Here is a 27836-nt window from a genome sequence, read left to right on the forward strand (position 1 = left end):
CCCGCCCGCCCCCCTTCTCCTTCCTATATACACGATCTACATAATCCAAACAAATGAATTTAAAATTTAAAAAGGGTTCGGTTACCCTGCTATCCCCTACCCTCCGTCTGTCTGTCTATCTGTCTCTGCGTCTATTCTTTCGACGGTCGTGCGGCTGGTTACCCGACGCATATAATTCGTACGTGCGTGCTTCGCACGAATCATGACGCGGAGGGATTCGAATAAAATGGTTTTATTTCATTTTACTTTGTTCTTTTTTTGTTTTTCTCTCGTTTTTTTTTTAACATTTTTATTTTTTATCAATTTATTACTACGCCCGTACGCGTAATACGGACTCGTGCCAAATCACAACTCGTGGCTATTTTCAATCGTTTCGGAAACGCACCAAACCCCTGGGTCCCCCGTCACCGTCTACATACGAACATACGTATTTGTACCGCGTAGGGTACGTTCGATCGACAATGACTTGTTCGCCGTTTATTTGAATTTTTTACAAGCATATCGAAGAGGAAAAATTATCAACCATGTGGCACGTACAGCGCAGGGATCGGTGTATATAAATATTTCCAACTGGAGGAATTTTTTTTGGTTTTTTTTTTCGATTCGAATTTTATACGTAATTAAAACTGACAACGAAAAATCGAATCGAATTATAGTTTTATTTCGCTGCAGAGCACGTGACAGTCGACTAAAATTATTCCGCGTAGGCTTAGAACGAAGACTGGAAAAAAAAATGAAAATTCATGAGTTTATTCTATGAAGGGAAGTCGAGAATCGTCGGAATCGATGAAAGGGTTACAATTATGAGAGAAAGTAAAACGGTCAAGTGTCGCGGACGACCCATTTGAATGTGGAATCGTTAGAAAATATAAACGCATTAAAAAAGAACGAAACCGTCTGTGATTCGTAGATGAAAAAAAAACTTTCGCTACCTGTAACCCTTGCAAAAGGGATTCCGTTCTGTTCAGGAACGATGTATAAAATCGCTGAAAAGCACGGGGAAAAGAAAAAGACGAAAAAATTCAATGGTTCTGGTACCTCTGCCTCATTAGGCGTTGTACGTCGACTCTAATCTCCTCCTTTGACATTAAAGTCGTCGTCGTCGTCATGCCTCGAAATAAACCTGCAAATCAAACTGACAAGCGGTAGAGCAAAGCGAAGCTTACGGACAGAGATTTTTTTCAACCAATTAAGCAGGTTATAAAGTTGCTAATTAATTTGAATTATATAATACGGGTTACGGGGTTCTCTATATACACAGCAGGTACACGTAAGACTATTCGCGTTATTCGTTTATTTTGTAAATTGAGTTTCTCGTCTATATTTTTTTTTTTTTTCTTACAGTCCTCGCAGTCGCGGTTTCAGCAGTCGCGACGAGTTTAATGTAAAAATTATCGGAAAATTTTATCAAACATTCGAAGCCGGAATATGTGTGGCGGCGGTTGGGAGTAGGTGTGATAAAATGTCTCCCAACGTTACTGGGTCACCTTTTTTTTGGTCGAGTTTAACAAATTTAGAAAAAAGCGCATAAGTGGCTGGAGGGTAGGTATGTGCCGCGGTCTGGCGTCAGGCGCACACCTTGTCACGTATACACACAAACCTCATTCTCGCGCATTAAATTACACAGTATCTCGAGGGGATAGATTTTTAGATACAAGGTAATACCGAGGCAGCGAGTTATACTTCATAAAACATTTTCCTCGCGGCGCGCACACCGCGTTGCAGCGCGGCGTACGATCCTGTCGGAAAAACACAGCTTCGCTCTCGACGTTTTTCTCTTCTTTAAAATATTATCGCCCGCGCGCACAGCAGCGATGCGCGTTAATATTTGAATATCTTTACACTATACGTCCGAATTTTATTCCGGAGCGAGGACGTTCCTCAGAACGTCAGTTCTACTCTCCGTTAGCGTCAAATACCAGCGGTGAATTTCGCGAGAGACGAAATTAAAAGAAAAAATAAGGCGGAAGGAACGAGGTGAAAATAGGAGAGGCAAAGAAAAAAGAATAACGGGATCGTACCCCGTCACTGGAGTAGCAATTAATATTAATCCTTCGCAGAGCTTTGGCATTAATATCAATGTAGGATACCGCCGTACTTCCACGGGATACAGGCTGCACACCGGCGGCGGGATTACGAGGCTTAGCGGATCGCCTCCCGAAATCAGACGGCTTAATCAAGAGGGTCCGAATTTTGGTCGCCTGACGTTAGCGACACTTATAATCGTACCTGTACCGAATCGCAGTCACTCCGTGGAAAACGTGTCTCGAAATCTACCTCGGTCCGCGACCCGGAAGGATTCGTCGAAAGACGATAACGATCCCGCCCCGTTCCAGCCGGAATAAAATATCCTCGATCAATCAGGAGGAGAAACCGTGATAACAACGACGCGTGATACGCGTCGGAAGAAAGGTCGTCCAAAAACAGAATGCAACAATGGAATGCATCGTACCGCGATATCCTCGATCGGGAATAGGTTTAAAACGTTTTTGTGAAAAATGGTCGAGTCTGACGAAGGGTGTTGAATTTAGAACGAATTCAGATTGAATCGTCGGGTTAAATGCGCGAGGGAGAGCTGCTAGGCTCAGACGCTATCGGTTCGATAGTAGCAGCCGGTCTCATGAATAAATTCCTAATTTTTCAGATCACACCGCAACGTTATTAGAGACTGCAGGGCGAACGGTGAATAACTCCCTGTGTTTTTTCTCCGCTCGTACAGTTTTTTTTTTTTGGTTTCTTTTCCTTCTCTCTCTCTCTCTCTCTCTCGAGTTTCGCTTGTACGCGCGGTATGTGAGAACGTGATTTCGTAATTGCCTGCACATTTAACTTTGAAAACTGGCAAGAATTTCGCAATTATCTCTGGCGGGTCGCTCGAGTAATTAGGCTACTTCTGTGGCTAATAAAGATAACGGCGATATACATACGGAGCGAACTATTAAAAAGAGAGTGCTCCGCCGCGAACCTCTGTATACGTCCGGGCAGACCTACCCGCGTACTGCACACGGAGTCGTTACGGCGTGCGATGTGGTAATGCAGCCCTGCAGCCGGATGAAAAGCTCCGTCTCGCGAAAAGCCGAACGAGAGATAAGCGGGAGGGAGAAGGACACGTGGAAAATGTACACGAATGTACGCGTGAAACGGCGGGGGGGGGGGGGGGTTGAGAGAGAAATGAGCGAAACGCCAACGGTATACACCTAATCCTTATACTCGTCGTTGACAAAGCGTCGCGTTCACTCCGAAGGCAAAGACACCGTCATTACTCTTAATATAACGCTTGCCGAGCCAGCGCGAACGAACCGGCGGGAAAATGTTCAACAGTTTAACCCTTCTTCCGCGATGAGGAAATATGGAGTAGATTAATAATAATTATACAAGCGTGTTATTTAATCAACAACGAGCTTAACTTCGACCTGCAACGCCCGCACTCACCCGTACAACGCCGCGACTGCACCTCGACGTTTCTACCGCGCCGTACCGTAGAGGGGTCGATCATTTTTTTACCTCCGACTTTTTCAGTCTACAGAATCCCGGTAAGAATAACCGAATCGATCGTAAGCAAAAAAAATTTGGGGATTCGAAACACGCGCGCGGAATAAACGTTCGATTAAATCCAATGCATTTTGGATGTGTTAAAATTCGATCGAGCGTTGCGATAAAATTGAAGGAGGACAGAGCGGAATAAGGTCGCGAGAAAGCTTAGGGGGTAGAGGCGAGCGATACGAGGAGAGAAGAAAAGTGGTGAATTTTTAATACTCGCAGTTAGCAACGGGTGAAGTACAAATGGCCATCGCCTAGGGTACTCAATAATGCATTTGGGGTCACGTTAAATATGTACGTTGGCGGGTTCGGCCGTGTAGAACGCGCAAGGAGACCTTCCCCTCGGGTCCTTCGCCGGCGCCAGAAGCAGCGCAGCCACTGCGGTCAGAAATGGACCACTGACGTGTGCGCTTCGCGCTCGCCGTTCGCGGCGTTGGAGGACCATACCCGAATATTATCGCGGTATGGCCGGCCAAACGAACGGGAATTAATCAAATCGTAACACCTGCAACTTTTACATTTACACCAGCGGCTCGGCTCCCTCGAGAATCGACGCGACCCACATACCCCGCGAGGATAACACGTCATCCCGCCTGAGGTCAAAGGGCAAAAATCCGCGAGAATTTCCGTAATCGCGAGAATGAGATTTCAGCGTTTGTCCGTCGTCCGTTTCTCCGCTCCGTTGAAGTTATTTTATTTCATTTTTATTTTTTTCTTTGCTTCACTTGATTAAAATTCGAGATTGATTTTCTCGCAGCGTGAATATTGCAGCGCAAATCTGTTTTCCTTACATTTTATTCACCTCCGCGGCGTACATCCCGGGGATCTTCTCGTACCGAGGGGGATATATCCTGTACAGACTTCATTTGTACGTGGAGAGCTAGGTGAATATGAATATGTAGATTGTAGAAGTTGAGGGATGTTCGCGGTCAGACACAGGAAGTTTCGCTATGGAACTCGGAGCGGCTCCACGTTTCTCCATTTCCTTCGATATTCAACCGCGCATGTCGGAATAAATCGAATAAAATAAATATTTATTTTTCTCTTCCATATTGCATTCCCTAACGGAAATTAGTCGCTTATCGTACGGAGGAAAAAAAAAAAGAATATCCGCGGGTCATCTGGAAAAAAAAAAAAAAAAAAAACAACGACAAAAAAAAAAGAACAAACAAATTCTCGGTGGAAACGGTGCGGTGGCCTTAATACCCAATTTAGTGTAAAAGTTTGCACACGCAACATAATTTGTTTGTTGAGAACCGAGAGAAAGAAAGGAAGCGAATTCATTAGATTCTCGAGCATATCTCCGTGAAAAAGGAAAGGAAGGGAGGGAGAGTGAGAGAAAGAGCGGAAGGTTAAGGTTTGCAATTAAGAAGTACTTGGTACGCGAAAACCTGGTTAACTCGTCCTTGTAGTGTTGCTGCCGCTGTTGCTGACGAGGAAATTTAATATCAAGAATTGCGAGGTAGAGGAGGTCGCCGAAGATAAGAGGGACGAGAATTTTTCGCCGGTAATTCTATGTTAATGAATTCTAAATTCATTTTTATGCCCAAAACGGTACCCACCGTTGCCCGTACACCTGGCTACCTACGAGATCATAGGACATCGCGTTGTAGCAGCTACGGTAGAATTTTATCGACTGCGATGGAAAATGAGTAGGAAAATGAAGAAGATAAAGAAAGCGAACGAGAAAAGGCGCAGAAATGGAGGCGAAGTTGAACGAAGAAGTGAAGAGGTAAAGGAAAAGAGGAGACGAAGTAGGATGAGGAGGACCTTCAAAAGCTCGTCATTTGCATTCAGGATTACCTACGGATTACGGGCTTGATTCAACTTATTTTCTACCTTTCGCGACCGAGGAGAAGAAGTTCCACGCAAGGAATACGAAGGCGAATATCGAAGGAGTTGACGGTGGGCTGGGTGCGAGAGGCTGCGGCCCGACGAGCGGGACGAGAAAGAAGAAAAGGAGAGAAGCGACATCTCCGGCTATGCTCGTATAAAGAAATTGGGTCAACGGATTACGGAAGACTTTTCCCGAGAAGTGCTCCGAAATTAGTTTACCTTTCAAAACCAATTTCGCTTTGTTTGTTCGGGTACACGTTATACAGGTACACACGTATACAGCTCGCTTCAGCCGCACGTTACAACATAATTTTGACGAAGTACGTCCCCCATGAAAATACCACCCCCCCCACAGATTTCGACATTTTTTCTCTCATTTCTCGGAATACTTTATTTGATCGAGACTCAATTTTAAGATTCGATGCAATTTCATTCTTCGTTCTACTCCTTCGTATTTGCTTAGTTTTTTTTTTTCCACTTCGGATAATTTCACCGAAACGAGCCGATCTCTCCGATCCCACGCGTCGATTTCCACCAGGTTTTTTTTATCCACCTTGGAATTATTCGAGGCCAGCTGACCACGTCCGCGCGTCAGGTTCGGTAAAATTGAAGTTGACTCGTGTATACATATACGTACACCGGTTAGACGCAGCTGAGGAAGCGATGAGAAGAAAGAACCTGATTATATTCTTTGCCAAGAGGATTCCATTAGCAAAAACATATCAGCTGTCCAGGGGAGTAAGGGTCACGCGATCAGACTCGATCACGTTTATTTATCTCCGCCGCCTCTTCTTCTACCTTTGCAAAAACGAAGAAAACCGAGCCTATACACACGGCTAGTTCGAGCGCTGTCTGAATTTTTTTTCTCGCCCGTTTCTCATTTTCGCTACTTTTTTCCATTTCGCTTCATTTTTTCTTCGCGTTTCTCGCCTCCCTCTTCGCCTTCCAGAGGCGAAAACCCTTGCAGACGTTACACGCGTGTGTTCGCGAGATTTTCGGTCGCCGCACAGCGAACTTTGAAATAATTGAGCAAACAAAGGCGCGGAAGCTGCTCTGCAGATATACCTATCTCTTCGCACTTTTATTTTCCAGAACCTTTGGATAAATCGATAACTTGGAAATCTTCGCGATATCTTCTCTCCTCGCGAGGATAGGTGGGTGGGTGGTTGGGTACCGGATAAACACCGAATGCCTTTGAATTCTTTTCCCGTCCGGAAGGAATTAAAGTGTTTCTTCTAAAAAATGGCGGTCGCTACGATATCTTGCAGGGGAAATCTTGGGGCCCGTACCCTCGTACGGATTATCGACACAAGGCTCCGAGGGTTTTCGATAAAAATTACTTGAAAAATTTCGGCTGCCGCCAGGGATGTTCCCGTCCGGATAAAAAAAGAGAAATACAAAAGCCCAAAAAAAAAAAAAAAGAAAAGAAAAGAAAGTAAACCGAAAAACTAAAGTCGATGTTCGGAGCGGCGTCGTTCCGAGCCTATCAATCAGGTTTTAAATCGCAAAAGTTGAAGTGGCGGGCATTCAGCCCCTTGTCCGTATAAATCAACGGGTGTTTCAAGTTTTTCCGCTTCCTCGACGGGGGTCGAAACTCTAGACGAATGACGTTCATACTTCACGGTCGGGTGTACCGACGCCTGCATTCTACCGCGCTTACACCGATAGCAGTCCGTTGTTCCAATTTTGCGTGATCCGTAGTCCGGGACAACCGAACACTCTCGATCCTGAGCCGCCGCGAAACACGAACAGACAAATTTTTCGAAACGATGTCTCGTTTTCCGGGCGCTGAAGAAAAAAAAGCTGCTAATTCTTTCGGAAAATTGAACCCATCGGTCTCGCGCAACGAACGGACGTTCGACTTTATTTCTTTGAGTGAAAATGTACAGTAGGGTTATAAAACAATTTTCCCGACCATGTGAAAACGAGTTTCGGGTACGGTGAAGAGAGGGAAAAAAAAAAAAAAAAAAAACAAATAAATAAAAGCGAGAGAGAAGGGGGATGAAAAATAAAGCTAAAGTACGGAGGAGTAAATGATCGCGCGCATTTTCCGCCACTAGAAACTTGAAAGTCCGCAATACCGCACACCAATCTCTGCACGGTATACTCCGGCATGTGGGTATACATATATACACCTCATAGCTGTGTAATAAAAGTTTTCCTGCGCAGTTCAAATGGATTTCGCACCCCGGTAGGAGGGAAGCAGAAAAAAAAAAAAAAATAGGGAAAACCGAGAGAAGTAAATAAGTAAAAAAATCTCGTGATTTTCAACCCCGCCGCGTACGAGATGAGGAAGGGCGCGTTAAGCGCCCCTGACCCGATTTCGAATGCAGCACGGAAGTCGAGGACTCCGGAGGAAAATGCCGCTTTCGGTGCTCCTGGCGCATGCACATCGCATACGTGTATACATATATATGCGTATATAGGTATACGACGCGGATATCGAACACTTGTACTAATGCCGTAGCGGCAGCCGCAGCTCCGCGCGGTCTAACCCCTCGTCTTTCGGCATAAATTCCAAAGCTAAGCCCCGCCGGTTGCCGAAGGCGAAATATTTAGATACAAGTTGAGATATCAACGGAGGGAAGAGAAGCCGCTCTACGTACGCGGGGCGTCTACCCCAAGGGCAGAAACGTACATCAACTATATGTATACCCGATGCCACGTTCAGATCAAGAGCCCGCGTACAACCGAGTGCTAGAAAGTTTTATACCTGTAATAACGCCACCTCGAAAAGGGGGTGTAATAGGGTCACTTTACCGAGCTTACTTCGCCGCCATCGTTCCCTCTATTTTCCAACCCTTTCGGATCCTCCACTTTAAACCAATACGCCGTTGTTACAGTTCGAGGTTCGACGTACATACCGTACAAGCGTAAGCTAGCGGAGAATGCGAGGGTTTTTGTTTAGCGCATAAATTCTCATATCTCGCTGTGCAGTGGCTTCGTACCTTCGTGTGTACCTAACTATCTTTTCAATAGATCGATCGATCCTCGCGAAGGTAGCTACATAATGCAGGATGTACCTCACCTCGATGCGTTGCTTGTACATTTTACGACGTGTGTGTGTGTATATGTGTATACCTGTGTATGTGCGGTAAATATATACGACGTATACACATATTCACGCACCGCGGGTACACGGTGTACCCGATGAAATGGAGATACGGGGATGCAGGTAAACTCGTCGATGATGTCGGTACCATACGTGTCGTCGTCCTCGTCGTCGTCTTCTCGGCCTATTTTAAGGGCCCGTTATCGCGCCACTGCTTCTGACATTTTTCCACAAACTTTATAAACTCCGATGTAAAAACTCCAACGCACACACGACGATGTACGAACTCTGGTAAAGTTCGTAGCCACGAGGTATAGGTACGTATAACGTTATCGTGTCCGTAGATACAGGTAACTCGCAGGGGTACCTGCGCATACCTGGAACGCTTAAAAAGGTACTCCATAATTTTCGCCACGATAACGACTATTGCAGAGTTGAATTTTTCGATACTCATTTTTCCGTCTACCGAAATGATGTAAAAATTTTTTAATGCCGAACCCGCGGCTGCCGCGACTCGATTTCTAGTCGTTCTTAAACTTTTTGAACCTAATTTATTTAAGCTTTTCACGTACCAAAAACTGTGTCAGCCGTTAATTTCGTAGAACTTTAGAGGCCGGCAGTAAAACCGTATGAGCCTTGTTTTTTTTTACGACCCTCGTGCAATTAAATTAATTTTTTCTTTTTTTTTTCTTTTTTTTTCTCGTGAATTGTATAACGAGCGGTAAGTATGAGCGAGTTTTTAATAATTTCACCTGCTGATTACGGGGATGATGAATATGATAAATGAAAAAAACAGGGCGAGTCTAAATTTTTATTTCTCTCTTCATTTTTGTAATTAAAAATTGAAATCTAATCTAAAAAATTTTCTTAACGATTTCGGGGTTCTTTTTATTGCTCTACAACCATTACTCTCGGTCTGAATAACCAGCGCGCGTGTCTTCCTCTGTTACATATACATACGTATACCTCCGCTACTCGAGGCACACGAGTGCAAGGGTTGTTTGAAAATGACGGGGAATATTGTGCGAAGGGTAAACGAGGCACGTAAAATAATAATAACACTAAAAGCAATAACAATAATATTATTATTAAGGCTACGGGGGCCGCCGTATTACTGCTTTAGCAACTTCTAGCCACGACGTATATATGTGTATAATACGTATACCTGGCACATTTGAATATAATACGGGGGATGAGAATCGAGTCGCGAAATTTCCCGTCCGAATCGGACGAGCGTCGGATCCACGCCGCGATGTCCGAGACACCGAAGAATTCCAACCGGCTATTTACCGCTACGGAGAATTTCGAACATAATATCTCTTCTCGCGTAGGTAACGACGCGATATTTAATATCGCCGTGGCCAAAGTAGCTCGGAATACCTTAGGAATTTAAAGCCCCGATTATTTAGCTTTTCTCAACGTTTCATACGCGGGAATAAAACCCTCGAGGGCAGCCTTCTCTGGAACGCGCGACACGGATCGGAAAAGTTGTAAAAGAAAAAAAAATATTTGAAAAAACGATTATTCGACCGGCGAAGTATACGCCGTGCGTAACGCGGTCCTCGTCGTCGTCGTTAGGATGATTAGGTATATATGAGTCGGATCGACGTAAAAATTTTACGATCACCGAGATTCGTAGGTAAGTTAAGGATTTCATCAAGTGAAATATCCGTGCGCACGACGGGTGCAGCTGTGTAACCGGAATCTGATAATATTTGGCATTGTTTTATGGTCGCAATAAACGGACGTCGAATTGAATTTCCGCATACGTATATATAAGAGAGTAACTCCGGCTGCGTGTACTACGGGGTGAGGTACACGATGTGCGTGCAATACGCGTTTATGTACGTCATATTCGAGCACGTAGGTAAGGAGGGCGTGAGCGGGGTCCAAGGGCCGTGCTCCGAACCTGGGACAAGAGGCAGTCGGAACCTCCGTAATCATCAAAGTTTGGTCGAGTGGGTTTCCGCTGCCCCAGACTTTACTGCCCTTACAGGTTTATAGGGTACGCGAGCTAGTCTCGAGCATCGCGTTAATTCGACCCCGGCGCAACCGGTCAACGTCTATAACTTCAACGAAGACGAATAACGCGTGCGCCAAATTTCCTTATCTTGCGTCAATCAAAACGCAACCCGTGCCGCCGGTGGGCAGATTTCCGACGGAGATTCATCGCAGCCTTGGATGAAATTCCGTAGGGTTTTCGAACGGGAATTAAACCGAGTTGTAGCCTTGACTTCGAAACGTGAGCCGAGGGTTTCCAATAAGACTGTGGCCGCGGAGGATCCTTATTTCCGGTCGCCAGACGTCATATTTCCCCTCGCGGCTGTTGATACTCCGCGGAGTAGCAAAAATACGTGTGCCATTCACGCGTGCACCTACGTCCGCTTCGTCGTCGCTGCCGGTGACGTTTCAGACGATTCCAAACGCTCCTGTAGATATATACGTGTGTGCGCGTAAGATAGACAAACCCAATTTCCGGAAGAGTCGAAATCCATTCGAATCCCCGACACTGTGACGATCCCGGCAAACTTTCGCACGAGAAATGCGACGTTTTTTTTCCCGGATTCCGTCGGCCGCGAAACAGAGAAATTTTGACCTTTGATCAACCTTCGTGGCGGTACGCGTGTACGACGAATGGAAGAAGAAAAACGGAAGAGTGTTCGCGACGAGGGGAGGTTTTGAAATTTTTAATTGCCACTACATCCCCGGAGCGTATGACTGCTAGCTACCCTGTCCACGTCGTTGTTGTCGTCGTACGGTGAAAATTATTATTATTATACCGTTGTCGTGTATTAAATTGTCTTTTATCGAGCAATGAACGGAGGAACAAAAGGCTCATCAGAGTTATCCGATGGACAATTTTGGCGTTTAATACGGGAGGTGAAGGGGTTCCGCGAACAATACTGCGGAGAAATTACAGCCCAGGGCGTTAACTGAATTGTCAACTTGGGGAAAAACAGCTGTAACGATCTGTGGGCAGCGCGCGATCGTACGGTAAACCTGACAAAATCTGACAACGGAACATCGAGGGCAGAGATTACTCTTCCACGTTCCCATTAATACGCCGAGTCGATAAGTCGCGGACACAACACCCCTCGGAGATCACTGAGGGACACGGCAAAGAGAAATTGCCAATTTAGACATTCGATTACGTCGATAACGATGTTATATTTCGCCCCGTCTGATCCGCACGAATATACACGCCGTTATCATTCTCACATGCGTCTGTCTCTCCGTATAGTCGCATCACCCGATGAATTATTCTCCACGACTTGTGATTTCAGGTGAAAGTCATGCTGAGGGTTTCATCCGGTGAAGGTGGCAGCTTCTTCAACGCCGACAAAAGGAAGAAACAAGTGACTCTCGTCGATCCGGCGTCCGCTCAATCCTCGTCGGCCGAGGATCGAAGGCCGACCGTCGCAGCGCCAAAAATGTTCGCCTTCGACGCTATTTTTACGGAGGAAGATTCACAGGTAAGAATTGAAAGATATTTTTTTTTCTTCGTACCGTTAGCGGACAATTTTTCGTTTCTACGAAATAACGAGGTAGCGATCCACTTTTTTATCGGTGCGAAATAAAGATGAAAAACCGTAGCGATTCCCGTATGCGCGTCACGTGTATACATGTAGATTTATCTGATCATGCGGACCTGCGTTTATACTGCGAGCTAACCGCGCGTATAAGAGCCGAGGTTCCTGCCTGACGCGTAACTAAACTAATTCTCACAACCTCTAAACCCAGTCTAACGCGACGTAGTCTACTCTCCTTACCTGACCTTCTCCGTGCCCTGGTTTAGTCGGGTTATACGAAACCCCCTCCGGACAAACGTCGCTCTTTACCACGATTTTCTCGTACTCCCGCGGTTCGCCTATCGCCGGTAGCGACTTTCCCCTAACAGTGCGGACGGACCGTGTGTGCGAGAAACTTCGCCACCTACCGTTCACGCTTTACACCCTGCGAAGCGTTTCCATAATTTTTTACTTCGCTAGAAAATCTATTCGATCCCGTTTTTTTTTCGAAATCTCCGCACCACCGTCCGACCACAGAACGAATGAATCGCTAAAATTTTTAATCTGCTTAGCGAAATACGCGCACGCGGAAATTCATTCAATTTTCCGCAGGAATAAAATTTACAAATTTAAAGTACTATGCATTCGCCCTGGTACATCATGCGAGGAGAATTCATACATTTATGTACATAATATGTATCTCCCGGGCTCTCGACTAGAGGCATAGGTTTTTTCTCCATTTTTTATTTCTTTCCGTTCGTTTTTTTTTTTTTTTCTTTTTTTTCCTTTTTTACCGCCGCGGGATTTCGGTACTCCTATGGGACATTATTGGGCGGGCGATTCAAATGAGCCTGGTGGGAGGAACGCGTGGGTGCGGGAAGCGTGCGGAAAACGGCGAGAGGTACGGGGCGAGGAGGGGGGAGGGGAGAGGGGGGAGGGGGGGAGTCGCGGAGGATAGAAATCGGGATGTTGGATCGGGGGAGCGATCCGGTCCGATTCCCAAGGGACGCGTAGGTACGGCGGGTATACCGGAGTCGCGTCGTGTTTAGAAGAACTATAGAAACCAATCAATTGATTCGATCAAATGTCTGCTCCCGATTGTTATCGAAAAATACAATGCCCGTTGCACTTGAATGGAGAGACTCCGGGGTTGGTCTGGTTCGCTTGGCTTTAAAGAGATTGGGTTCGGACCCGCGCATCGGCCACGGTCCGTCGTAATCACGTCAAATGCAGATTCTTTTTTGTACGTGTACACGTATGTATATCTACCCCTACCTAGCTAACCGCGAACTTTTCATTCAAAACTTCCTCCGATCCGAACGCGCACGGAAGCGGTAAAGGCAAAGAATCGAATACGAACAAGATTGCTATCTACTAATTACTACGCACGTTTGTAACGTGCCACGTGACGTACACGCGACGATCTTCATCTCCACCGCGGGACTATAATCAGCCCGTATTATACGCGGATCACCCTTCATCTCTCATTGATCCGAACTCAAAATACCGAACGCGGGGTCTACGCCGTGCATCGAGTTGTCTGGAACAGAGCGCCGTGAAAGCGGGGCGACCCGCATATTTCCGTCGCTCAACCGTACGGTGATCCTCTTGTTTAACTCGTTAATTGAAAATGAAAAAAAAAAAAAAAACAACAAAGAGGAGAAGAAGGAGGAGAAGAATCGAAAAATGGGATCGAAAAAGCGTCGGACGGGTCAGGTTATCGGGTGTGGGAATATTTCATTCCCGATTTATTTAAATATACACAATTTTACAATCGTTGTTAGTTTTTTTATCGGCGATCAAGTTCGGGTATGGGGATATTATATTATCGAAATCGGAAACGGTGGAATCCCATTCCGGTTCGGACAGCGTTCAAAGATCCCTTTGAAACGAATTAGCGGGAAATAGATGACGATATTCATGCGTGAAATCGGTCTTTAGTGATTTTAAACGAGGCGAGTGAATTCTTGGTAAATCAACCGAACATCCATCTCGATTACCCAACGAGCCGTTCCTGCCCCGGTTCAGGTGGGAAGGTAGAAAGGTGGAACCGTACGGGACAATTCTATTACGACGCCGTGGGTACAACGTGACAATGACCCGCTATGGCCGGGCAGGTAGTTCGATGTAATTCGCCCTATAGTCTCCCATTATGCACAGTATCGGACAAAGGCTTTATTATTGACTTACTCGAGTAATAGTCGCATTGTAGACTGCCTTGTGTGTACGTGGTCTGGATCTGTTGGTCGTTTGCTCATTTGCAGGGCATGTTGACCGAGCCCGACCAGATGCCGATCCAATGTTCTGCTTCTACACCGCTTCCAAAACCGCTGCGGCAAAGCGCCCTATAATCGTTTTCCACCTCGATACGTATGCATATTCGACGCATACACGCACACGGAGCGTCCGACGGACGCGCTATCTTATCGGATCGCTCCGACAATCGATGCGATTCGCGGTTATCCTCTGCTCCGGACTCCCGTCGCGAGCAACGATTCTCCAACGCGACGACGATTTTTTTTGCGTGGAACATTTTTCGCCGAATATTCGGCCGACTTTCTTCCGCGTCGGAAGCGCGTTTCGTTGTACTTCAGGGGCGCGATTATGCAAAGGCATGACCCGCGAGGTGTGTAATACGAGCAGCGCCGGAGAGCCGGGGAATATCCCTACGTGCATCTATTCATCACGAGATAATATGTTCGCCAGGGTTGACCCAGGAAGCGCAAAGTGCCGTACGGACAGGGCGCTAATCTGTAAACCGATCATATGGGGCCGTGGCATTGTCCTACTCCCCCTACGCTGTGCCGACGGTTGTACCTAAACGCATCGGTCCATGAGCCGATGCATTACTCGGAGCGATCGTTGATGCGCCCGTGTCGTGGATGTGCCCGTGATTTAAGCCTACTTGAATCGATGATTTTCATTTCGGTTACCAAATTTATTCATCACTTTCGCGAAATTGATAATCGCCGGGTTCGACTGTTCGATGAACTTTGAACTTGACGGAAGACAGAGAGAGAGAAGAAACCTGGGAAAAAATATCCCCATCGCGGAATGAGCCGTCATCCATAATTTCCGCAACTCCGAGTGAACTTTCGTTGGAGTTTTTGATGGGTCAATGGTTAAATTTGGAAGTAGAGACCGTGGAACGAGGAATGAACTTTACTCAATAATAGAGACATCCGTCGGGGGGAGGGGGGGGGGGGGATCCTCGCGAGTAACTCGGAACGCCAAACTAAGAGGACGGAAGGGTGGAGAGGCGAATCGATTTCATGTATTATGAATCCGGACGGCGCTAGTTTTGACTCACCTGTCCGTTAGCCTGTCAATTCGGGCTGCGGGCATATTTTCGTTTATCGCTACCCCGCGATCTCTGCAAAGCGCATTGTCACGCCGCTCTACCTGACGGAACAGACTTTCCTTTTTTTCGATCCTCCCTTAATTCCAGCAAGTTAATTCAGCCCGTCTTTTTTCACTTCAATTTTTCTTTCTTTTTACCAAAACTCGGAACGAGATTGTGTATTCCGGGCATCTGTCTTCGCAGTTAAAGTGTCTTCTAATTCACATTGACGACGATCCGCACCATTACGGGGAACGTAGCGAGCACTTTGAAAGTCTTTATTGCCTGATGAGACCAAAGTTTACGACTTTATACTCCGAAACCCCCGAAGAAACACATTTATTATCATAGTTACGTGGGGGATGAGAATTCGCTCGGAATATATATATATATTTTCGCCTTGACTCTCGCACCGTTTAAATTTTACGATTCCGGATGTGTATTTTCGGTGAAATTCCGTAACGCGATCTCTCTCTCTTCTTCGACACTATCATATTCAAGGAATACAGCTCAACTTCCCCCCTTTTCCCCCTAAAAAACACGTATAACTGGGTCCACAACTTGCGAGCAAACTTCTTCGTTTATTTTGATTTTTTTATTTCCATTCATTTATTGTATTTTCTTTGTTGTTTTTTTTTTTTTTTAGAAAAAAAAGCTCGACGAAAGGACGCACGGTATAGCGTCGAGCTTTGAAAAGCTCCGTAATCCCGGTAACCCTCTGTAACAAGTTTAAAACTTTTCATCCTTCCCCGTTACACAAACGCGAACCGTATATAGAGATTGGGGTTACTACGGATTGCCGGCGGTACGATACTGTTGCTACTACCCCGCGGGGTGGGGAGGAGGGGGGGGGGGGGGGGGGTGGTGGAATTCGAACCACGTGTCATGAAATATGTCGCGATTTACACGGGAGATTGGCGTCATTGGCGTCTGGGGAGCTCGTCGCCAGCTACCCGCCGCTTCCCTTTACGGGGTTGCAGCTGTAGCTGCTGGGTAGGGGAGGATCAAAAACGCATTCGTAAAACCGATTCCGGAATGACTGATACCTACACCGAATCGAACGACTATACGCTGCACGGATTTATAAACGCGATTCGCGAGTGAATCACCGCCATATACATTTTTCGTCCCATCTTCTTCTTCCTCCTCTTCTCTATTTTCTCCATTCCGGTCCCGATGACGATCCTCCGTGTCTTGTGAAAAAAAATAAATAATGAAAAAAAAAGAAATGAAAAACAATAAAGGACCAAACGCAGGATTATTATTGGCTGATATTTCATCGATTACCGAATGACGTTTGTCTCAGAAACCTGACTCCCGGATTCACTACGTGCGGTACGTAGCGACGGATGGATACGATGTGGAGTGGGGAATTGTTGGTCTCTCTTCGGATGAGGCTGTGTGTAGCGCAGATCTCAAGGGCCCCCCGGGGGCGCGAATCGTGATCTGTCCGCAATATTAGGGATATGTGGGGTACGTTGGGATGTCGTTGCAAAGAGCCTAGCTAGCTAGTTCTCCCTGAGATCTCAAATTTCCATGTGGAATTATGGGCGGTTAGATATATAGTTGACGTTAGTTGTCGTACCTGTATCAAAGCGGTTACACGAAATATCGATTTGCGGTCATTCGATATCTCTTGTAAAATTAATCACCTTGATCACGTCCGATCGCGATATAACCAATCGATAAATTCTCCCACCGGGGGGGGGGAAGAAACTGCCGTACGGTTGGGAAAAGTAGAAGCGAGATTTGACAAATCGTCGCTGATTATCCGAGACGAAATTAGTCGGACGAGTCGTCGTAAATGTCGCACGGTGAATCTAAATAATCGGAGATACTCTCGTCTCGCCTGTCGCTCACTCTTTACATCGCGGTGGTACACCGGTATGACTTTCGAAGACGCGAGATATACACGTAGAAGCTTAGGATTGAGTTGCGTAGCGTGTTCTGGTAACGCAATATTGGCCTACGGCATCGGAATATCAAGAAGGATGAAGCCAACCAACTGTATCCAAGGGTGGCGAAGAAGAGCAAGAGAGAGAGAGAGAGAGAGGCGGAATACCATCCGTGGAATCGTTCGCTCCTCTTTTTTCTTCTTCTTCTCCTGGTTTTCTTTTTTTTTTTTTCCCTCTTTTCTCTTTCCCCCCCTCTTTTACTCCGCTCGGGGGTCCTCGAGGAAAGCGTTATCCGTTGAAACGAAATGTAAAACTCGTGTTAGAAAGTTTCGGGAAGAAACGTGGCAAGGTAATAGAACGGCAGGAATGTTTTCCGGGGAGTTCGTAGCGACCAGATGCCGTACCACGGCGAACGCGTCGTTCCGCAGTACCGGGACACGGGATACGCGCAGTCGTCTAAATCGGAGGGAGGATTTTAATGGAGGGAAATAATCGAATGGCCCTACGCGACGCCGTTGTAAATCTCTTAATTCACCGCTCGACCGACCGCCTCGTGTGCCTACGGCGATAGAATCGTTTTACCGGGGAGTCCGAAAACAGGTGGCTCGGCGTCGCGGGACTGGTACCGAAAAATTTTGCATTTATACGAAAACTAATTACCGGAGGCTCCGACGGAATTCCGTCGAATCGATTTTCAATTCCTTCGAATCTTCGACGGGGGAAAATATTCCGAGACTCTCGGCGGGGTTTTCCGTCGAACTTGGATGGAAGAAAATATCGAATCGAGAAATAATAATCCGGAGACAATTATATCGCTACTCTCGATTTTCGTCGACGAGTGTCCTTAATATTCCATCCGGAGACGCGCGGCCAAGATTCTATATTCATACCCTTACGTCCTTAAAGGATACGAGAGAGAGAGATGGAGGAGGAGACGAGAGCGAAGCGAAGCGGAGCGCCGCTCACGGTGTAAAGCCAGGACAACGCGGGGTGGCTCATTACGTCGGAGCTCCTTTAACTCCTCGCGAGAGGTTTCCTCACCCTCCGAAATTGAACGGGAGAACCCAACGAGAGCCCACCGTACCGTGGAATCAAGTGTTTGAGATTATGACAGAGGCTCCGGTCACGTATTTCATTAACCAACGACGCGCAGGGGTGCTGACGCCGGCGATCACCCTGTCGAGGATTCTACCTCCCACTCACCCCGCGGACTCCTTCCCTGCCCCCCTCCCTCCTCCCCCCTCCACCCCTCCCTTTACCCTCCCGTTTTACTTTACTTCGCCACGAGGCTCCCTTCGCTCGTACGTACCTGCCCAATGAAATATGTAAGCTTTGCTTCACATCCCTCGACGCGCGATATGAGTTTCGCGATGATTATCGTCCGCTACCGTAGCAGGAACACGTACACGGCGGAACCGTGAGAGTTCGAAGCCCGTCTCTCCTCTCGCCACCTGCCGAAGATTGATAATTTTCCGTGATTTATGGAAGTCGATTCACCGAAGAGAATCGCTAGTGCTTTCGCAGGATCCGAGCCACTTGGATCGTTGATTCGAAACACGAGAGATTTGGGTAAACGGTGGAGGTGATGGCCGACTATCGAATGTACCGAATCACGATTTTGCGAGCTTGAGATTCAAATTCGGACTGAATAGCGATTTGAATTTCATCCGTTCGAAGAATCGATAGCGACGATTAGCGAACTACGTATAAATTTTTGGGTGAATCGTTAACGGGAAATTAGCAGAAAAAATCGAGCATCGTTGGGCGAACGAGTGCCACTGAACGAAAATATGCTCTTGAAGTATATCGAGTTTTCAGAAAATTGAAAACAGCAGCGATACTGTTTTTTTTTTTTTTTTTTCTGTTTTCATTTTCAAATCTACCAGCGGTACGTATAGCGAAAAACGTGTTATACATCGTCGAATATTCATTTGAAATTTAAGAGAGAATTGAAGGTACAGCTTTACCGGGGACACCCTCTTCAAAATAACGACGTAGCCCTCCGCTCGGCGCTAGTGTTTAAGAAAGCACTTTAGACATCGTTTAATAAACGCACCCGACTCAGCCTCCGTTTTATTTATGTTTAATATATTCATAGGCTGGGATGTCGCGGCGCCCTTGTGCCACGTCTAGATTTCAGCTAGCCGTTGCACCGCCGAAAACCCCTTTATAAAAGCAAAGGTACGTCTGGAACGGGTAGCGGTACGCTCGGCAGTAGTTCGTCGTACTTCCGTGACAGACGTTATAACAACGTTCTTTCGGAGGTCAGAGGTCGCGAAGGGTTAAGAGGCCGCTAGGGTCGCGAGGCAGGTAAAGTTCAAGTTTAATTAAACCGGTAAGCTGCCCCGCGCGAAACTCCTTCGAACAACCGACCCGAGATTACCACGTGACATCTACGGACGGAAATCAATCGGCTAAACGGGAATTAACTTCCCTAAATATACTTTCAACTCCTCGCGTCTATTCCGTGGAAACAATCGCGCGTTTCGCGTCGCCGATATCGGGACGGGTCTGTGAATTTTTTTCCGCCTCTCCTGCGTCCAATCCGAACATCGGACATGGCGATTCGCCCGCATAGACGTACGACGAGACAAGGTCCTCGGGGTCGGTAATGGAAAAGGAAAGATGAAAGCCTCGGGGTCAGAGAAGATGGTCGGTAAATTGCGGAAGACGGAGGAATATAGCGGGTACCACTTCCTTTTTTCCTACATGGTAATTCCGACGCGGTCCCGTGTCCACAAAGAACTTCGCCGCACGCCCCCCTTTTCATCCCCCACCTCGTAAAATCGTGATTGCGGACCACGGTGTAAAAAAACAAAAAAAAAAACAAAAAATAGAAGAAAATATTGGCCGCTATCGGACACAGATATAATCACGTTTGTCAGCCCCGGTTTTCGGAAGAATTTCGTTCTCATCGCGTCTCCTGTATTCTGGTCTGTTCCACGTCATTTATTTTTGTTAAATTTCGTGTTCCAGACTGAAATCTGCTCGAGTGCATTGACGGACGTCATCCATGCGGTGATAAACGGAACCGACGGATGCCTATTTTGCTTCGGTCACGCCGGCCTTGGTGAGTATCTAACGTATATATATGTATATATATACCCGATCCGATCGATACGGTCTGGGGCCAATCTTCGACTCGAGGAATAAAATCGCCTTTATTTTTTCATCCGTCCCCCACGCACAAGAATCGGAGTGGGAAGAAGCTTAGGTAAAGGAAGAAGAGAGGAAGGATCGATGGAGTGAAAGAGGGAATCGGAGATCGGAGGGTGGCGTCGTTTGGGGGGGAGAGGGGGGGTGGGCGTCGAGATCGAGAGCAAATTTTCCCGGGTTGTTCATTTATGTAATTATCTCGTCTGCTTCTTGGGTAGGAACGGGAGATACCGGTCTTCAGCTCCTCGGCTCAACAATGGCGTTTTGTCTATTTCGTCGGGACGTCGAACTCCTTCCAGTGGGGCGTCCGAGACGAGCCTTCCAAGTATTATCAATCCGTACTCGAATTTCCGTACATACTTTACCCGAGAAATGGAAGATCGCGTTATAGGTATACACCCGTCTACCTATCTGTCAATGGGAAGAAAAATAGCCATCAATATAAACGGGCTTTCAGCTTCTGCGACACGCCGTTAGCGACGGAGACGCGTCTTTTCCCCAAAGGCTACGATAATATATGTATATCGGCTCCGGAAATAGGATCTCGAATATGACTAGACAAATCTGTCTACCGAGGTACCCCCCCCTCTACCCGATTTTCGTTTAGTTTATTCTCCTTATTTTCCTCCGCCAACAATTACGTGCTTCGTTTGAAATTGATTCGGCGGGAGTGGCGAATGGCGAGGACTCGAAAAAGAGTGGGGGAGGATATACGATCGTACCCAAGGTGTCTATGGTGGAATTTATGGCCTCGGCCCGAGAGACGAAAACCAGTAGAATAATATCCGGCGCATCTGCGTTCGGTGGCAAAATGCAGCGACGGGTTGTTTTACATTTTAAGTAGTGATATCGAGTTTGCATGCAAATGGATGATTATATGCGCAAGGTATATAAGGTGAAATGGCGAGGAAGACGAAATAAGAAGAGGGTGAAGAACTACCGAGTCGAGGGGGACGGAACCGCTGCGGGGGTGAAATCGTAAAGAACCGACGAGTGGATGATCCTGGCGATGGGTAAAAAGCACGATACTCCGCGACACGTCAACGCCGAAATCACCGCTGTCACTTTTTCGAAGAAATATTAACCGAAAATTGATTCAACCCAATAGAAAATTTTTCTTACAAATTCAACGAGCACGCGAATGCGCGTATTCCGATTCATCCGTTTTCGCCCAATTTACCGAGTCGAAATCAGCCTCTTTATGAGAAAACTTTCGTTATTCGAGTAACTTTAGCGGGCTAGCTGTTGTTCCCTGATGAAAAAGATCCTACTCACTTATACCGTACGGAAGATTAGGCGGAAAACTAGTTTCGGTAATAACGAAAATTTTCCAGCCTATAAAGAATTACAACTGAATCAGTCGAGTTTTTTTTCGGGAAGCACCTCTCCGCGCGCAATCCGAATCATAAACTCAGATAAAACAGAAAATAAATCTGAAATGTTTCTCGTAATCTCGAGTGGCTTCCTCAGCGGCGTTCTATACCTACGTCGACATTTATTAGTAAAAAAAAATAAAAAAAACACAAACATTTCGCTCTCAGAATTTCTTTTCGTTACTCACGTCGTTCACCAAGCTGCGAGTTAAGAAGGAGCGAGTGTCATTTAATTTCTTAGATTAGATCGAAAAGTGTCTCGCGATAGCGTTAAATATAAAAGGCGAATAAACGACACTTTGGAGGAACGCGCGAAACGCGGCGTTTACAAAACCGTTTTATAAAGGGCCGTTTGGTTGTCGAACATTTTCATGCAAAGCGGTAGCATTTTAACACGATGTCACGGTGTTTTCAGGGTTCAGCCGGCGCCCCCCTGTAACCGCGTAAATGTAAAACCGCCTGTACACTGCAGCGCGGTGTTTCTTACGATAATTGTTCCCTGCACCCCGAGAAAATGGTTCAATTTCAGACGCAATTTCTGTTTTCACCGTTCACATGCACGCTGTGGAAAATTAGAGGGTTTCAACCGGCAAGAGCGAGCGAAAAAGAGACACGGCGATTAACGGGGGTGGGCGATGTACCGCGCGTACTTCGTAGAGTGGTTTCCGTGCTTTGGCGCGTTCGCTCGCGTTATACATACGTATAGCTGCTGCTGCTGCATTGGCTGTAAAATTGCGTTTACATAAATAAACGCGAGGGTAAGACTCGGACACGGTTGAATTGATCGATCCTCTTTTGTTTGACGGGTTTCATTGGCCGCGCCGCTTTCGTTACAACTGATCCGTTCTCGGATTGCTGTTTCATTTGATTTTTACCCGGTTTTATTTGACGCGTTGCGGAGAACCGAAACCCCGGGGCAGCGCGCAACGTTTCAACGATCGTCAATCCCGAAAAGCAAACGATGTCAAAGCACCGATTCTCGCACCCGTTATTTTTTCCAACGCCAATTAAAATGATCCGCGACCGCGCCGCGTCCGGTAATCGGAACGCTATATACGTTCGTTCGGGGAAAACGCGATAACGCGGGGAAACAAAACCCGTACGATAATCGCCGCGCGATCCGCAAGAGCGACTTAAAGTGCGAGGAGTATTCCGAGGTGTATCTCGAGGTAATCGAATAAACTCGTCATTGCGCTTCGGGGCTTAAGAGAAATATTTATCTACTCGGTATGCCTCGCGCCGCGGTTACTTCGCCAACTGTATTTGCATAGAGAATGAATAAAGGTATGTATATACCTTGTACCGTCGCGTCGCTTCGTACGAAGTAAATAGTTCATTTCTAATATTACAACTCTGACGAAATATGATTGCCCTTTATGGAGCCCCGAACAAACACACACGTCTCTTTGACATTCATTCGGGAAGCGCGTGGTTGATTTGTCACGATACGCGTAGTTTGCCGAATAAATATCAAAAAAAAATAATTTTCGAATCCGAAACAATTTTTTTTTTTCCCTTAGTTTTTTTTTTTTTTTTTCTGTTTCACGCCATATTCCCGTACATCTACGGTGGACAGATATATATTTTATTTTTCGCGAAAGCGAAGCCCCACGTTCGCTTATTAAAATCATAAAACAGAACAGCGTGGTAGAGAATGAAAAAGTCGAAAGACGAGGGCTCGGAGGGCGAGTTTGGGAGGAGCTCGGGAGAGAGAAAGAGACGAAGACTCTCGGAGGGTGGGTTTCTATCCCGAAGATGAGAAACGCGAGATCGTAGAGAAAGAGAAAGAGAGTCCGTGGACAAGGGAAAATAATGAAATCGCAGCCACCGCTGCGAATCTTAAACGATATTTAATTGTCTTAATGTAAGACGGTAAGTTATGTTATTATTTAATTAGAAACTTGGAATTCTGCCGAGACGCGATATCGCCAAAAATGATAAATAAACTTTTATTATTTTTCTCCTCTACACCGTAAAGATACCGTGTACGGATTATTATTATAATCCGAAAAATCTTCGCTCTCTCTCTCTCTCTCTCTCCTCCGTCGATTATCGCACGAGCACGAAAATATTTATTTCCCCACCACCGTAGCCGTTAATAATTTTTTGCGCGGACGATCGCGCGTCATTTGCCCCGTAGCGAATGTTCTTGGCAGCCCGTATTTGAGTATCAAATTAGTCACAAATTAATGAACGGCTGTTTATTAACTCGCCTGCTAATTGTGCAGCGAGCCTTTACAACGTCAGGGTATCGCCTATCGACTGTTCAACCCCGCGCGCTAACGATTTACGACGAAATCTCGTCTATCAAGGACCTCCGGACCCGCCAGCTGTCCCTACCAACAAGATCTGTGTACGTAAAATACGTGCCACGTGTACCTATATACCTATGTATAACCGCATCCCGCACACGGATTCAGGGTGGCTGCTGGTAAGCGCGACGTCGAAATTCTCCAGGGACTATATTAACTCTGCACGGGGTGATAACTTAGACCTTATACGACCTTACGGACTGATGGCTGCCTTACGTTTAATTGGATTTGGCGCGATCATTCCGTTACAAGTGCTCGAATTAATCCAGATCCGCCCACACAAGCTGACCTTGGGAACGGCTGCGAAACGAAGCGGAAAAAGCGAAAGACGTTTGAACTTTTGAACGAGGGTCGTAATTAGCCCCCCCCTCCCCCCCAGTTCCCGGATATGAATTGTACCGACGAAAAAGCGGCTCTTTGTACGAACGTATACACGTGTAGCGGTAGCAATTTTCGATAATTTTTTCATTTTCAACTTTCATTTGGAAGAACGTTAATAATAACATGTAAGTATACGTATAAAATCGATATCTCGATACACGTGTAACGCGGCAAAGGATGCCTCAAAGTAAAACGCAAAAATATTCTTACTCTCTTCGCCTGAGGAAAAGCAGCTGTATATACATATACGTATACACCTCCAACTCGTATAAGGTATATGTATATACGTCGCTGTAAAAATCTTTCTTTTGATCAGCGGGGTGGGCCACGATATAACCGCGCCCGATGCACATCCACCTACCTACCTACCTACCTACCTACCTATCTACCTAACCACTGAGGAGTAGCGCGATTTGCACGTCCTTGCTCCTATACTCGCCGCAGAAAATATTAGAGGTAATCAAAGCGCGCCAATCTGTCAAATGGAGTCTCGAACGAAGGCGAGACGCGGATTCGCGTATTCAAAGCAACGGGATTTGTCACACAGCCGAATGGAGAAAATATATATATATATATACAGAGAACAGATCTGGGATAAGAGACGAAAAACGGAGCTAGCTGCGGGGGCGTAAACGGGACTAAGAGGAGGAAGAGAAACGAACGACGGAGGGAAGAGGGAGCGCGAGAACGAAAGGAGAAGGGGGAAGGGAAAAGGGAAAAGGGACACCGACAATGATGGCGTTTGTACTTTGTAGTGTGTTGCTAATTACCCCATCTACCGACGCCGCCGACACGAATACCACCACCGCTGCAATTCCAATGCTCTGTTTGCGTACGGAGATTGCCAGCGGATGAAAACGCTCCGCACCTATACTCGCGAGGAAATCACGTTCCGCGAATCAACACTTAAAACCCTCGCGAATCATCGTTACGGACCGCTGTTCGTTGAAATATTAGTGGAAAACTCTACGGGAAAATCATCTTCCGCCCGCGTGTGCATAGGTGTGTACGGGAAGGCCCTTGAAAATAACCGGGGGAAACAATTACAAAGGTCAAAGTCAAAGATCAAAGAAGATCGTCATCGTAGCCGGTGCTTCAACGGACCGTGAATTCGGTGGACCTCGAACAGTTTTCTCTTTCTTTTCTTCTTCACATAATTATTTCGTCGACCTCACTTCAATTACGCTTGTGACATTCGCGGTTTTTCGAATGTTTCCGTAATAAAGAAAAGAAAAAAGAAAACAAACTTTTTCATCGCACCGCTAATTAATTATCGCGCGTGAACCGATCGCCAAAGGTTTTGTCGATGGTGCCCCGCAGCTGGTTCGATTGCGGTCGTATCGAAAGATTCAAAGGGAGTTTACCGCTGGTTACTACAGCGCGGCAACACAATCGTATTAATTAAACGAATCCGATTGACACCTCGATGATTTCCATAAAGCATGACGTACGTTAAACCTACATACAGAGAGGTGGGGGGGGGGTACACACGCGTAGGGATTAATTGTATGTGGGAAACGGGGTCGCAGTCGGAGCTAATGATGACGTTTGATTTGTGGCTACAGCGTGTACACGACTCATTTGATTTCTGCAATTTAAACGTGTATAGGTATACCGACTGAAGGGGAATGTGCAACGCACGTACGCGACATTTACGATGCAGTTGACCGTCCGGTGTGGACCGTCCGCATCTGCGGTCACCAAACCGCCCTTAGCCAGGCTGCAAATATACCTGTTATATTAATTTACTGTATCATTGCTACCGACGACGTGGCTTGTTTCGACGCAATTTTTTCAACGACAGTTATGAACCGAATCGCGAACGCGTTCTTTCCGCCGAAGCGTTCGAATCGATTCCGAGGCTCCTCTCCACGGTTCACCCTTTATAATTGCACGAAATACCAACGTTCACCCTTCCGTCAGAAAACAACCAGTTTGTACGAGCCTCCATTTTTCCTTTGAGTTTCGTTCGAATCGCTGAGTTTGGGGCCCTCCTCGATTTTCAATTTCACAATTCAACCAATGAATTCTCCGATGAGATAAATTTTCTATTTCCCCCTTTTTTCTTTTTTCAGGCAAATCTCACACCATGCTCGGCACCCCGGAGGCTGGTCATACTCTGGGAGCTATTCCTTGCGCGATCGCATGGCTCTTCAGAGGTATTTCGGAACAACGACAGAGAACCGGAGCGAGATTCAGCGTGCGAGTCAGCTGCGTAGAACTCACAGCTGGACAACAACAAATCAGAGATCTTTTGGCCGCGCACGCGAATGGTGAGTCTATGTTTTTTTTCTTTTTTTTTTCTCTCTCTTCATAACGATCATTATGCGTAATATATCTGACATTTTGAATTCAAACTTTCGGATAAAATCTTCCTTCTTATCCCATGAAACTTTTCAACTAGCTTAAAAACCCCAGATGAAAAGTTTCCGGGGTGGAAAAAAACAATTATAAGTTAGTTTGTAGAAAAATAAGTGAAAGAAGAAAAACAAAGTGGAGAGAAAAAAAACAAGTAGAGATGATCTTCATCTCGGTAGTTTCCTCCTAACTTTTCCGACTACTAACCGTGTACGTAACGTGTACCTCGTGTACAGCTTGTACCTACACGTCTTGAATATGTGGGGAATAATTTTCAAATTGTGCGAATCGAAATGGAAACGTAAAATTATACCGTCCCCGTGTACAGGGGGAGAAAGTCACCGTTGTGAGTCTGGCAAAACTCGCGCCGCGCCCCCTTCAACTCTTCGGAACAGTTTGGTTTAATTAATCTAAGTGATTATGCCTGGGCGTATTATTTGGCATAATAAGAGATACTTGATATTAACGAGAAAGTTTTGCTCAATTCGACTATAATTTTACAGTAATTATTGTATTCGCTTTACAAAACGGATTTTAATAGGGGGTTGAAAACGTTCTACCCCGTGACGCATACCTTCCTAACGATTTCCAACAATTACATCGAAATCTCGCGACTCTAACGGTAAGACAGATTTCGAATTCTTTTCTCTTCTTCCGTCCCTCACCCGCCGATTGACGCGATTCGCCGAAGTTTTAGCAGTTCGTCGAGTTCGGATGTGACCTACTGCGTTTTTCCGGATTTTTTATTTTCTTTATTAAAGAGAAGAGGAGGAATAACAAAAAAAAAATAATAAAGACAAAGTTGTTTGTTCCTCGAGACGCTTAATTACCGGGAAATTTTTCCCCTCTGCTTTGGGGTAACCTGCAGCTACCGCGCCCTCACCTACACCCCGAAGTTAAAATATATTCGAAAAGTTTTCATGTCCATTTAATAATACCCCCGAAAGCTTCGTGTTTGCGTCGTTAAAGTGATTTCAGCTGTTCTGTTTTTTTCGGAAAGAAGAAAAAAATCTCATAACAATTTGCACGCCCGTGGATATCGATATACATATATCGCTACTGTACTGCTCGATACGTCCGCGAGCTA

At 46.1% G+C, this 27836-nt stretch overlaps 1 protein-coding gene across 6 annotated transcripts in view; it reads left to right on the forward strand.

Annotated features, from left to right (window-relative positions):
• LOC105687336 overlaps positions 1 to 27836 on the forward strand; it is a 245110-nt gene that overhangs the window by 205670 nt on the left and 11604 nt on the right. For all 6 annotated transcript variants that reach the window (XR_007277190.1, XM_048651020.1, XM_048651017.1 and 3 more), the window contains exons 7-9: positions 11710 to 11898; positions 20146 to 20239; positions 26467 to 26664. Coding sequence is in view for 5 of the 6 variants with exons in the window: in XM_048651020.1 (XP_048506977.1) it covers positions 11710 to 11898; positions 20146 to 20239; positions 26467 to 26664 (481 nt within the window). In the remaining variant the exon portion in view is untranslated. The remainder of the gene's footprint in view (positions 1 to 11709; positions 11899 to 20145; positions 20240 to 26466; positions 26665 to 27836) is intronic.

The sequence above is a fragment of the Athalia rosae genome, chromosome 2 (genome assembly GCF_917208135.1).
Source record: "Athalia rosae chromosome 2, iyAthRosa1.1, whole genome shotgun sequence".
Classification (NCBI taxonomy): Eukaryota; Metazoa; Arthropoda; class Insecta; order Hymenoptera; family Athaliidae; genus Athalia; species Athalia rosae.